General features: G+C 54.1%; 1 protein-coding gene across 1 annotated transcript in view; it reads left to right on the top strand.

The window, feature by feature from the left end:
• Nucleotides 1–12835, top strand: part of VAC14 (VAC14 component of PIKFYVE complex) — a 65150-nt gene that overhangs the window by 38542 nt on the left and 13773 nt on the right. Inside the window, exon 14 of the mRNA XM_075040413.1 lies at nucleotides 4256–4388. Within this exon, the coding sequence (XP_074896514.1) occupies nucleotides 4256–4388 (133 nt within the window). The remainder of the gene's footprint in view (nucleotides 1–4255; nucleotides 4389–12835) is intronic.

The following is a 12835-nucleotide window of genomic DNA, read 5'->3' as shown; positions in this document are numbered from 1 at the left end:
TGGAAAAGGATCCTGGGATGCAGGAGGTTGCTGTAGTCATTGAAAAGGGTCCAGGCTGGCTGGCTGGTGCAGACTTATTTCGGCCATGGAGCTGCAATTTCCATGTGCCTTTCATAGCCTGTTTCTACCAACTCTTGTTGCACTGCTCTGATGTTCCAGTGGGCCCAAAATTCCCATTTGATCCTATTACAGTGGATCTCTAGGCTGAGTTTCGTCATTTCTCTGAGCAGGGATCCTTATTCCAGCTCCATCCTCCATGCCAGATAAAAAAAAAAAGGCAGCAGAGCTGTGACGTGCCACCAGCCCCGCTCCGGGTACATTAACAGCCTATCTGGCAGGTTACGGATCTGCAAAGTCTCGCTTTGAGGAAAGGGGGAGAGGTGCAAGCTTCAATTAATTAAGCCACAGTTTTCTTAACACTTCTCTCTGCTTGTCTCTCGTGCTTCGTAGAAAGACTTGACAAGCTGCTCCTACGGTTCTGTCGAGCCGAGGATGCCACTGCGCTGAGCTGTAACCCGCAGGGCGGCGAGTTGAGTTCCGGGCTGCGCCGGGAAGGGTTACACGATGGCAAACAAGGTGCCAGCCGCTTCTTAGACATCCTGTAAACACAGAGCAATCAGGAAGTTTGGGGGATTGGGAGGTTTTGCAAGAGAAATGTTTTGCCTGCTTGGAAGAAGTGTTGCCCTTTTAAACTCCAGCTGAGATTTGGTTGAGCCTTTTGCAGTCTGGGAGACTCCTACACACTGGTTTCTCACCCCCAGCATTACCCCTGGAGAGCGCTTGGGAAGGCTGCTCCGGCACAGCATGCCGTGGTGGAAGTCTTCCTTAGGGACATGCAGGTGTAGCTGCTGGGCACCAGGTGGGCAAGGGATGGAGAAATGACCCCTTTTGAGTTCAGTCTCAAATGTATCAGTGGCAAAGGATGATGGAGCTGCTCTCTGGGGCATGCAGACTGTCACATCACACTCTTCTCTCCTAAAAAAGCCAGGGCTAAGACTTGTTTTCACCATGTCGGTGTCCCAGTCCCTCCTTGCTCCCAGCTCCCTTGCTCCCAGGCTGGGCAGGAGGGTTGGAGGTTCAGGAGCAAGTTGATGGAAGAAGATGGCAGGACTGGAGGCTGGAGGTTGATCGTCCTGCAGGTTGCAGCTGGGATGTGATCTCCAAGGCAATTCTGGCTTTTGGATACTCAGCTGACCCAGCAGGTCCTTCTGAGTCTCCAGTCTGAGATGCGGGAGATGCTGCACCACCTCGGGAATGTGGAGCTGAGGGTACTTCTGGCTGGTCTGTCTTGCACTGGCATTCCCAGCCACAGGGCTCCTGAGCTTTGTCCTGTGCATGTCACTGCTGGCACCCCAGCAACAGGAGCCCTGGACCTTTCAGGGAGAAGAAAAATTGCTGCCACCTCCTGTTTTTCCCTTGGGATGTGTTTTAGGATATGTAATGGTTTGGCTGTCACTGGAAGGCATGCAAGGTGGTGGTAAGGTACAAAGCTGGCTTTGCTGTGCGGAGGGAGCACTGGACAGGAACGGCTGCCTGTGCTGCTGCCCAGAGAGACCAGCCCTGGCAGCAGTACCGTCCTTGACGCTGCGGGGGGTCAGAGAGCTGATTTTTGGGGTCTTGAGAAGGGAGACACTTCAAGATCAGACCTTCCCATGGATAAGCTACAATGCTGGGGCATTCCTAGCTGGTGGGGATGAAGGTGTGATGTCCTGCCTGCTGCTAGCTCTTGGGTTGCAGCACAGCTCTGGTTTGGATGCCTCAGCACTGCTGACAAAATGGAAAAAAAAATACCACTTTTGCAGCTTTGAAAGATGGTTTCCATCTGCTTTTCACTTCCCCTTTCCACCAGAAAGAAAACCAGTGCTTGCTTTTGAGGCTCTGCCCATGGTACAGGCTGGGAGATGTGAGGCTGAGCCCCGGGCAGGCACTGTGGGAAGGCAGAGCTTCTCCATGTTGCCTTGTCCAGACCATGTCTCTTCTCAACCCGCTTTTGAGCAGCGCTGAGCAGCTGTAGTGACGACGCATGGGGCACGGCTGTATTTTCACGCTGGGTACTCCCTGCCTTCAAACAAATGCACCGTTGTTTTGGAGCGTATCAGCTCAGCTAGATCCTATTTTTTTTGCCCAGATCATCTTCCCCGCAGCTGAGGAGAAACACGATGCTACAGCGAACACTTGTGCTCTGGGAGATGCCTGCTTCAAAGCCTGGTTTGGGGTTTCAGATGCACCAAGGGAGGGTGAACACACGATTCTAGCAGGGAGTAGACACCAGGTTCTGGTCCAGATGCCCTCGTCTTTCATTTTCCTTTTTCTTTGGCTGCATATGTTCTCTCAGATGCTAAATCCAAGCCCGGGGAAGCTGTCCTGTTTGAGCCCATGTCTGCATCTCTGTGTATCGCTGGGACAGGCAGGGTGGAAAACAGCCTGGTGGCTTTTCCATCAGCTTTCCTTGTCTTTGGCGGCTTGATAGCAGAGCATGGAACAGCCAGTTAAAGATGCAGAGTCTCAGTAGAAGCAGACAACATACATAAATCAAACTCTTCAGGTTTTCTTCAACGATCTGACGGAAATACTGGCTGTTCTCAGGACAGGGGGAATAGCCTTGGGGTGCTCATGTGTGCTGGCTTCCATCCTTACCATGGTTAGATATGGTCTTTCCAAAGGAGAAATTAAGGGAGAGAGCTCCCCTTGTTGCAAAGTCACCTTTAAAACACTCTCCAAACATTTACTTTGAGTGCCATCCTGCTAAATAAACCATCTCCCCTGCAGTTTTGCTGTGGGAAAAGCAATCTTTACCTGCCAGCTCCCTGCACTCATGAATTTGATGGGATATTTTTTCTAATGCTGTCTGTGTACCCTGAGCTGGGAGATACCCACCCTGCAAATAGTCTCAGACCAAGTTAGACATCTTACCAAGTGGCTGTCGCAGCAGCCCATGTACCTTACAACCTGGAGCACCGTTTGCTGTTAAACAAGTAATAGGAGCCCATCAAGAGTGAATTTATGGCCCTGAGAGGTGCAGAGGGGGATGCTGGCCGCTTGGCAGAGGCTGTGAGCAGAGGCTTCCAGCTCCCGGTGCCCTGCGTGACAGGAGGGTGCAGAGCATGCCTTCCCTGTACCGCTAGAAATCCTCCAGCCCCAAGCAAAATGCCTAAAGATAAAACACAAAAGAGCCTTGCAAGCCTGGAGTGCGTTGGGTCTGGGTCTGTTGGAGCACATCTAGGCTCTCCTGAGCACACCATCTCTTCTTGCCATCTCTCCTCTCTTTGCTTCCACCCTCCTGCTTTCACACCCTCCCCCTTCCCTCCGGCCGGGGCACTTCCCGCACCCTTCCAGCCACTCTCGTTACCCTTAATTTTCTGCCTTTGAGACTTATAAATGTGATCTGTGATAGCTGCTGCCTTAACATGAAGCCTTGTTTGCATTCTGGGCAGAAACTGGCTGCTGCAGAAGCAGCAAGTGGGTTTGTGCCCCGACCCGGGAGGTGCTCCAGAAGCAGGGGTGCTCCAGGCTGGAGGGACCACTGCTCCTTCGTGCCAGTCCCCCTTCCCTAACCTTCAGCTTCTTCTGTTATAAAGGTTTTTTGCCAACAGAGAACAAAGAAAAAAAAACGATTTTTTTTGGTACAGTCTCTAAGCTTGGACCTCTGTTGTGGTTTGACCAGTACTTTGTGCTAGCCCCAGGGCACATATGTGACATTGTTGCATCAAGTGGCTCCTGCTCCCGAGAAATCCCATCACCAAGGTAAACCAGTGGTCGTGCCATGACCCAGGGCTGAACGTGTGTGTCTGCCACTACGTACACACTGGGCTCAGGGCATCTGTGGCATGTGGGGCTGGATTAAAGGCTCTTCAATCCACCAGCGATTTGTTTTTTGGGGATGAGTGTACATGCCATATCTGAGGAGATGGGATTGCCTCTTGATTTAGAGCCTCAGGCACCCCTTCTATCAGCCACTGAAGCTGAACAGCTCCGGGATGATCTGCCAAAAAGCCCGTTTCCTCCCTGCACGCTGCTTCACGGGCTAGGACCCCCACAAGACGCTTTCCCCTGGGATGGAGAGAGCTGCGGCAGGGCTGGGTCTGCTTGAAACAAGTAGATGTGGTTATATGAGACTTGGAAATCTTGTCGTGCCCCAACCCTCCTCTGCCGAGTGCTGCGACCGTATTTTGGGTGTCTGTGCTCTGATGGAGACTGCTTTGGCAGGAAGGCGCCAGCTGTTCTAATTGGCTTTCCCCTTCTCCTGCCTCCCCAGGTATGAAAGGCTTGGAGTGCTCGCCCTCCACCCCCACCATGAACTCCTACTTCTACAAGTTCATGATCAACCTGCTCAAGCGCTTCAGCAGCGAACGGAAACTCCTGGAGACCAGAGGAGCCTTCATCATCAGGTCAGAGCACCCAACCAGCCTCGCCAAAGGCCCCGAGCACCCCCCAGGCAGGGTGGGACAGGGATGACGGGGTCAAGCAGCCCAAGTACCGGGCTCCCTCAGAGTCAAAACCATTTCTACAAGCCTCCCTCGCTCACCGGCAGACGGTTTCAGAGCAAACGGGACTTGCCTTTCACATGTTGAGGCACCATATTTCTCGCTCCCGTCCCCGGAGGCAAAGTAGCTCCTTATTAAATAGCATTGTCAGAGCCTGTTTCGTTAAGAAACAACTAGACCAGCTGGAGCATGAAGACAGGCTTGTGCTCGGGTTGCCAAGTCAAGTGAATCCCTCCACCCAGCTCAGTGAGATGCTCGCCCAGCAAAAGCCTCATCCCCCAAAGCTGTGTGCTTCAATGCACAGAGTTGGTAGGTTTTGCTTTGGCTTTTTAAGGAGCTGCGGCGGAGGCTGGAAAGCCAAGCGTCGTGGCAGTTGGCAGGACATCATCTTTAATGCAATGGGATCTGGGGCAAGGGACACCAATTCCTCAGCTCGCTGGGAAATAATGGGCTTAATAGTCGAGGCAAGGTGGAGAAATTGGTAAGGAGATTGGTGGGAGGAGGGGGCAGGACCCTGGGTTTTCCTCCCTTCCTTTCAGGGAGGTGGCATCAAAATGAACATGGGGAGGGCAAGAAACCCAAGCCATGCTCCCATGGGAGAAGAGGGCTGCCTCTCCGAAGGCAGAGGAGTGCATGAGGTACTGACGGGGGGGGGGTCTCCTCACTGTGATTGGAAAGCAAAGCACGCAGAGCTCTCAAAATCTGCTAAGCTGAGCCGGGTGTTGAGTTGTACCTGGCTGGACAGCAGTTTGTGCCGAAGTCTTTGGGCAGCCCGAGAGTGTGCCGAAAAGTTGCCGCTAGATTCATCCTGTGAGCGATGAATGTCAAGGTGAAGCATGGCAGGTTGCAAAAAATGATGAAACATGGGCAGGGCAGGGTTGCAGCCGCTGTTTGGGCTGCAGGGCAAGGATTTCAGAGGTTTCCCCCCACTTGCATTAAATTTTAATGTAACATATTATATTTCCCCCCCAAAAAACAAATCTAGTTGAGCTTATGGGGTTTTTGCTTCTGATAGGAATCTGGAAATGTTGGGTTTAGTCATATGGGGATCTAAGAATAGGGCAGAGACAATATCCCGCTCGTAGTGTCCCCTCTTTTCTCCCTGATCAGCACAGCCCCTGATTTGAGCAGCCCTTGGCAGGGGAAGCGGCCCTATTCCTTGTTAAAGGAGCAGGGCAATTAGAGCAATAGTGAGCCTGGGCAGGGTCCCATTTAAAAGCTCTTATGTATTGTGGCCACCTCATATTTTTCCCTCCGGCTCTGGCAGGATGAGCCTTGGCTGGCGGGCCCAGCTTTCCCAGCAGCCAGCCAGCAGTGTGGTGGGACCGGCTTGCAGCAGCTCCGCAAGCCGGGGCTTTTTACAGTGACTCATGCCCCAAAAAATCTGGTAAAGCGAAAAAAAAATTACTCTGTCCTTTGTCAAGTCACGTTGTAGCTCACACGGGGTAGATACAGGTCTGAAGCCAAAGTGGTGGTTCTGGGAGGGATGAGCCATGCCCTCAGGTACTAGTGATCAACTCTGAAACCTACTGAGGGAGGTTGAAGTGCTGCTGTTAACTACATCTCTGTTGACTCCTGAAAAAGCAAGATGGGAATAGAGAAGGAAAACTTTTACAGCACTTTTCCAAAAAGATTGATCTCTTGCCGGAGAGACCCAATGAACGTGGGAGCCTCGTGGTGCTATTTTTAGCCGCTTTTCAAATTGAAGCCGTATGCGCGTTCCCACGTTACATCCCTCCCCTGTCCCCAAGCCAGCTCAGCTGTTTTGCGCAGCAGGGTTAGAAGCCAGCCTCATGTTTGACTTGGGAGATGCTGGTGATGTTTCATCCTGAGCTGGAAAGCATAAGGGGGATGCTTGAGAGACCGGGACAGTGTGTGCTGAAGTGTGGTCTTCCCCCACTGCTGGCACAAGCCCTTTGCTCCCTTTGTACCCATCATCTTCCCCTCCCCTTCGGGACCACCGCTGCCCATTTCTACTGCTGGCCAGCCTGGGAGTGGCAAAACAGGGAAGAAAAATAGACCTGTTAAGGTTAGGCAATGATTTCCAGCTGAAGGATGCGTGCTCAGGGGAAGGGGAAATGGGGGACAGGGCTTTTGTTGAAGCACAGCGCAACAATTTTCTGTGTCACGTTGCCAGTGGGCAAGTTCGAAGGTCCGTGAGGTCAGGCGGAGGGTCTACTATGGTAAAATGTAGTTTATTTTCTAACCCAGCTCAGGCTTGTTCATGCCTGGTTGCTGGCTCCAAAAGGACTTTAGTCTCTCTCCTGATATGTCCTCAGAGTCCTGGAGGCAGAGGTTATGGTAAGTCACGTGCCTGAGGACGGGAGTGTGTTTTGAGCAGGGATCTCTGCAGGAGCCCATGGAGGTGGGAAGGTCTCTTGTTCTGTAGGGACATGTGGTCCCCAAGCCATGCAGAGCTGCTCTGGTGCCAGCCTGCTGCTGGGAGATGGGTGGGAGAAGCACCCACAGCCCTCCCGGGCAGAGGTGGGCGCTGTGATGGGTGGTCTCACCATCGGTGACCCTGGTCCCAGGCTGGGTATCTCGAGATGGTTTGCCAGAGAAGACAGACTGGAGCTAAATGGAAACAGAAATTGCCTTTAAAATAACAGACAAACAGCTCCAAAAGCTTCTGTTGTTCATAAGGAAGAACCCAGATCATTTCTTCTCCCTTGCCTGGGACCACCGGGCTGGGGGATAACCCAGCACTGGCCCATGGTCCATCTGCCAGTGCTGCTGCTGCATCCAAGAGGTGCCCTTGGAGGTGCCCTTCTTGGTCTGCCACCTTCCGCAGTGGGACCCACCATGGCATCACCAGATCAAGCCATGGTGTGATGCCTCATCCGTGCCACCACCCAAGGGGACCTCACGGAGGGAGAGCCTACAGCCATGGCACAGCTCACATGCCGGGCTGAGGCCCGGCAGGAGGAGAAGGGAAGGGCAACATCCAGGAAAACGCTCTTCAGGGCTCCTGAAAGCTGCTTAGATGCCTCATGAACGCCTGGGAGAGGGACCCTCTTTGTGAAGGGATGTGCCGAGGGGGCTCCAGTGGTATGAATCACGCAGAGTCCTCCAGAGAAAACCAGGATGGTCGCCTACCCATTGCCATCTCCTGGGGAGAAAAGCCATCTCGCATTTTCCACCCCTCTCCCCTTGAGGAATTGGAGAGGTGGCAAACCTGTTCCCATGGTCTCTTCCAAGGACTTTTTTTGGCTTGGCATCAGTTTTCTGCATCACAGCAGATGGGGGTTTCCTTTGGGGGTTGATCTCTCTCACTTCCACTTGTGACTTTTTTTAGGCTGGAAGCCAGTAAAGTTATTCCACCTTTGAAACTCAGAATTCAAAGCACTGCCTTCTCCTCTCGAGCCAGGCATGATTGCACTCAAAGGTGGCTCCCAAAGGGCTGTCAGAGGCAGGAGCATCACCTGTCACTCAGTGTTACCTCTCACCTTGATGAGCAGACCCGAGACCTTCCAGCCTTCTTGCTAATTGGGAGCTATCTGCCCTAGCTGGCACGTGGCCGTCCTGGACTCAGCGGAGCCCTTAAGCAAGAAGCAAATATTCACATTCAGCTGCTGGCCTCCCGACGATGGCTTGGAGCAGCAGAAAAATGCGGAGGAGCTTCCAAAGCATCACATGGCTCCTTGGAGCAGCACGGCCGTCCTCCGGGCAGGAACCCTGTGGAGGAAAAGCTGCTCAGCCGGTCAGGAGGCAGGCAGCGGAGCGACACCGAGGTTTTCAGCCCACACTGAGATTTATGGGCTGGATTTAACACTTGCATGTTGGTACCAGCGCCATGGGATGGGGGGATTAAGTGAGAGGCTAAGCCCTACCCCATGGATGTTAGTGTTGCCGCTCAGAGCATGGCTTGAGGATAGGGCTGGCTGCCTTAGCAGCTTGGTGCCCTTGGAAGGAGCCATCTTCTCCCTGCCTCGTCCCTCCTCAGGGCCGATTGTGCAACCCCCACGCTGTCCCGGGGTCTGTCTGAGCTCTGGGAGCTGGTTTAGCTTGCTAAGCTGAGCCTAGCACCAAAGCAGCTGCCTTTTTGCTGCTCTCTGAGGTGGAGCAGCTCAGGCATTCGTGGCTGATGTACCTTGCCAGGACAGCAAATGAACCCTCGGGGGTACAGGATGTGCTCGAGTGACTGGAGACTTCCCCATGCGTGTTGTGTGCGGATGCTTTGAAGTGAAAGGCTTAACTTTTAAGCCCAGAGAGGCCATTTTCTCGCCGAGCAGTGACACTCTGGGGCACGAGAGGATGCCTGAGTCAGCGCTTTGCTCCCCAGGCAGGGGCCCACACGCAGGGGTTGTCTCAGCTTGTTTTATAGAGCCATTAAATAAATCTCCCCACTGCCTAGCACCTTCTCACAGGGCGTTTTCTGAGGTTAAGTTGCATGGAAGGGGCCCTGGGGCAACTTTTCAGCCACCTCCTGCATGATGCACCCGGCAGGGCTCAGCCATTTGACTGGGATGGTCCTTGGCTTTTGGGGGGATGCTTGAACCCCGTGGGGGTTGGCTAGGACAGTGGGTTGGTTCTCCATCCACTCGGGGAGATATAGGCTGGAGCAGATAAGGTTATTTGTCCAATTTATGGCATTAGCTGGGGAGCTGGAAAATCCCAGGTCTCGTGATGGGACCATGGGTTTATGGCTCCTGCAGACCAGTAAAGTTCACCTGGCTGGAAATCCTGCCTTTCCCTTGAGGTGTCTAAGTCCTGCCAGGATGATGTCAGCAGAGAGCTGGATAGCAAAGAGGGCAGAGCTGGGGACAAACACTGGCACGTTACGTTGGGTGCAGGAAGGGCTTTATGATGTTGGCCTTGGCGTGGGGCTGGGGTGGCCAGTCCCCTCTTTTTGGGCAGGGAGGGGACTTTTCTGCCTCTGAGAGAGGCTGGGGCTGACCATGCGATGTCCCTTTCTCTCCCAAAAGTAGGGCAAAAGAAGCAAAGTGGGTTTGAACCTGCTAACTGGGATGGGGAATCGGAGAAGTGGGGGAGCAGAGGGCCAGCATGTCCTGTGGAGCACAGACATCTGATGCTCTTGGCAGGCAGGCAGTGAGGAGCATGTTAAATCACTTTTTGCTCGGCCTGCCTAGCATTCCCAGGGCCATGGTCTCCGTCTGGAGCGGGTGGGAAGGGAAGGGCGGCCCGCCAGCATCCCAGTGAGGAGGGCTCAGGGGAGGGAGTGGAATGGGGGTTTAGCCGCAGGCTCGGATAGTGAGGGATATGCTGGGGATGCTGTACAGAGCTGGTGGGTGTCTGCTTTGGTGGTAAGGGGATGCTGAAGCCCCAGGATGCCACCATCCTGCAGTGATTCACTGTCCCCCTGCCCTATCTTGGCCCTCCCACCCCATCCTTAACCTCATCCTTTCCTCCTGCCTCGCTGTCCCACCTCCCAGCCCATCACCCACCCCTCGCCGAGGAAGGCTCAAGAGCTGGGGGTAACCAAAATTTTCCTCTTCTCCCAGGCCTGAGTGCTCTTGAGCTCCCCTGGACGCACACAGCGTGTTGGCCAAACATCTCAATACCTCCCGACAAGCTGGACACTCCCTGCGCTGGGATGCAGGATCCCCTCCTGCTCCTCCTTCCTTCAGGTGTGCTGATGCCACCATGCCCCCTCCAGCTCCCATTGCCAAACCCATGCCATGAAAATCCCTCTGCCCCACCAGCAAGTGAATCGGGGCTGGGGGGGGAACGCATGTCGCCTCTTTCTCTCTCCTGCCCTCCAGGCTGCCGCACTGCAGAACAAAACCTGCATTTGTTTTTGCGGGAACCGTTCAGCTTGTACTCAGCAAAGTGGGGGGAAAAAAAAAAAAAAAAAAAAAAGGAAAAAAGAAATGCAGCCCCTTTGATAAACTGTGATATGAACTCGGGTAAAATCCAAACAGCTGTGAGTGCTACAAGGGAAGCTTCTGTGTCGGGAGGCAGCGAGCCTGCGAAAATACACTGCTCTGCCTGCCAGGATGCTCGCTGGCCGCCTGCCCTTCTGCTTTAATGAACTGTGCACTCTCCATCCCCCTCCTCGTGCCTTGCAGAAAGGAGGAACCAGAGAAAGCTTTTTATTTTTTTTTTCTGCCCTTTTGCAAAGCAGAAAGTGGGGCTTCCTCCCACCCAAGCCCCCAGCCAGGCATGGGGTGATGGAGCATCCCCAGGTCTGCGGGCTTCTCCTCACTTATCTCCAGCTCGTTCCTCTGGGCCTACCTTTAATCCCTGCCTGCTCCCTAAAATCTCTTCTCCCCGGCTCTGCCTCCACCCAGCCATGGGAAAGCCCATGGCCAGAGTTCTGGAGTGGTGTTTTAGTGGTGTGGGGACATCCAGGCTCCACTTTTACATGTCTCCCACTGCCCCAGCCGGGCACGGGCTCCTCTTGGGCTTTGATGTGAATTGGGGTGGAAGCCGGCAACCCCGCTGTACCTTCAAAAACCCTCAGCTCTCAAACTGCCTATTTTACATCATACAACAGGCTCTGCAAGGCCAAAGGAGGACATGCTTAATGAGGTTTTAATTCACCGAGGCTATAGGGCATCATGCTGGGCTCTCTGATACCCTCTGCAGCCCCATGGAGCAGGAGCTGAAGGGGAAAAAAAAACCAATTTCCCCTAGGCTAGAGGTTGGATCTAGAATTGCAATGCACTGGGAGCCATCAGCAGTGTGACCTTCACAATGGAGGAGCCTGGTTGCTCTGCCTAAAGATTATCCCTGCTGGGATAGCAGGAGCCGAGCCAGCTCCTGCCAGCCCCCTCCTGGGGCTGGACCCTCCAGAGAAGGACAGGAGATGCCTCCACTGAGCCATGGGGGCTGGAGGAGCTGGAGAGGGGACCAGCCCCTGGGGATGAGTTTGCTGTCCTACCCGCTGAAGCTGCTCCGGGACCGGCTGTATTCGGAGCTGCCTGGAAAGATTTGATGGGTTTTTCTGTAGAAAAATGGGAAACACATGTGAGCGGCAGCGCTGGAGTGGGCTGGGACTAATGCAGGTCAGCGAGAGGGTGGAGGGGAGGAAGGGGAAGTGTGCGTAGGGGAGGAAAATCCTCCCAAAATGGCCAAGTTCCTTCAAAGGGCAGGTCCCCAGGGAGGAATATTTGCTCTCTCCCAGCACTTTCCTTGGGATCCCAGCAAGAGCGCTCTGGAAAAGCAAGCTGAGGAAGGGGGGAGCCAGGAAAAGGTGGGCTGGGCGGCGGGAAGAGGAGCCCACAGCTGACGCTTGCTAACCATCACGTTCCCCGGCGCGGGGCTTCAGCACAAGCAGCTTCCAAGGTGTCTCCCAAATTTTCCCTGCCTGGCCGATGGGGTGAGGACCCTCATCGTGGGGAGACAGCAGTTGTTGCAGGCAAGGGGGGTGGTTTTTGCCGGTAGCTGCTAAATTAACCCGTCTGATCCCATCCATTGGGGCTTGGGGGTTCTGGTGGAGTTTCCTTCTCTTGCTCTGCAATGGGACATCTTGGTTTATTCATCTCCATGGAGGGAAAAGCCAGGACAGGGAGTCTAGGAGAGGCTGAATAATGGCATTTTCCCCCCATCTCTCTTACAGGGGATCTTGCTCAGGATTATCCCCAAGGCACAGGGCACACTCGGTTAAAAACATCAAGGCAGGGCTGAGTGTTTTGCCTCCTGCTGCTCTCATCAAGGGATTTTTTTCCATTCCTGGCTGCTTTCAAGCATCTCACAGCCCATCGCTCTCCGCCAGCGACGGGCACGCAGCCCTCCCTCGTCACGCGCCGCCCACCAATTGCAGGCGCAAGCAGCAGGCGGGCGAGGATGTTCCAGCACTTCCCACAATCTCACTTTGCTGCAGGTTTCCATCAAAGGCGGATGCTCGAGGCTGGATGTTGCCCTGGGAAGAGCTCACTCCAGCTGCAGGCTCTGTAGCTCTTGCCAACGGGTCCGGCTGATCACTCTGCTCCCAGGATGAGATATGCTGGGATAAGATGTCCTGGAATGGGACATCTTCATATCCCCACTGAAAGTGTGGAGCTGTGTAAAAGCCACCCTGGTTGGAGCTCCTTTCCTTTGGTGCTCCTTCCCCTCGGTGCATGAGCTGCTCTCAGTGCTCAGCTGCACCTGGAGCAGGACCCCTTGTAGCATAGGGTGCTGGTACAGCAGGGACCATCCAGCCGCTCTCCTCTTGCACATCTATGGGCCTTAGAGGGTTAGGGGCAGTGAGGCTCGTCAGGTCGCATCCCCCCTTGGGATCCCTCCAGGGATCCCAGCTCCAAAGGCAAGGCGGGCATCGGGATCCACCCCAAGATGCTGAAAGGCAGTGAGAAGCAGCAGGCATGGAGGCAAGCCCATCAGTAAAGCCAAAATAACATCTGGGACATCTAAACCACAGCATAAATGCGGGTATTTTTTTAGCTGAC

This window comes from Buteo buteo, chromosome 11, assembly GCF_964188355.1.
Source record: "Buteo buteo chromosome 11, bButBut1.hap1.1, whole genome shotgun sequence".
In the NCBI taxonomy this organism is placed as follows: domain Eukaryota; kingdom Metazoa; phylum Chordata; class Aves; order Accipitriformes; family Accipitridae; genus Buteo; species Buteo buteo.
The sequence above is the reverse complement of the archived record's forward strand: the minus strand, read 5'-3'. Positions and strand labels throughout refer to the sequence as shown.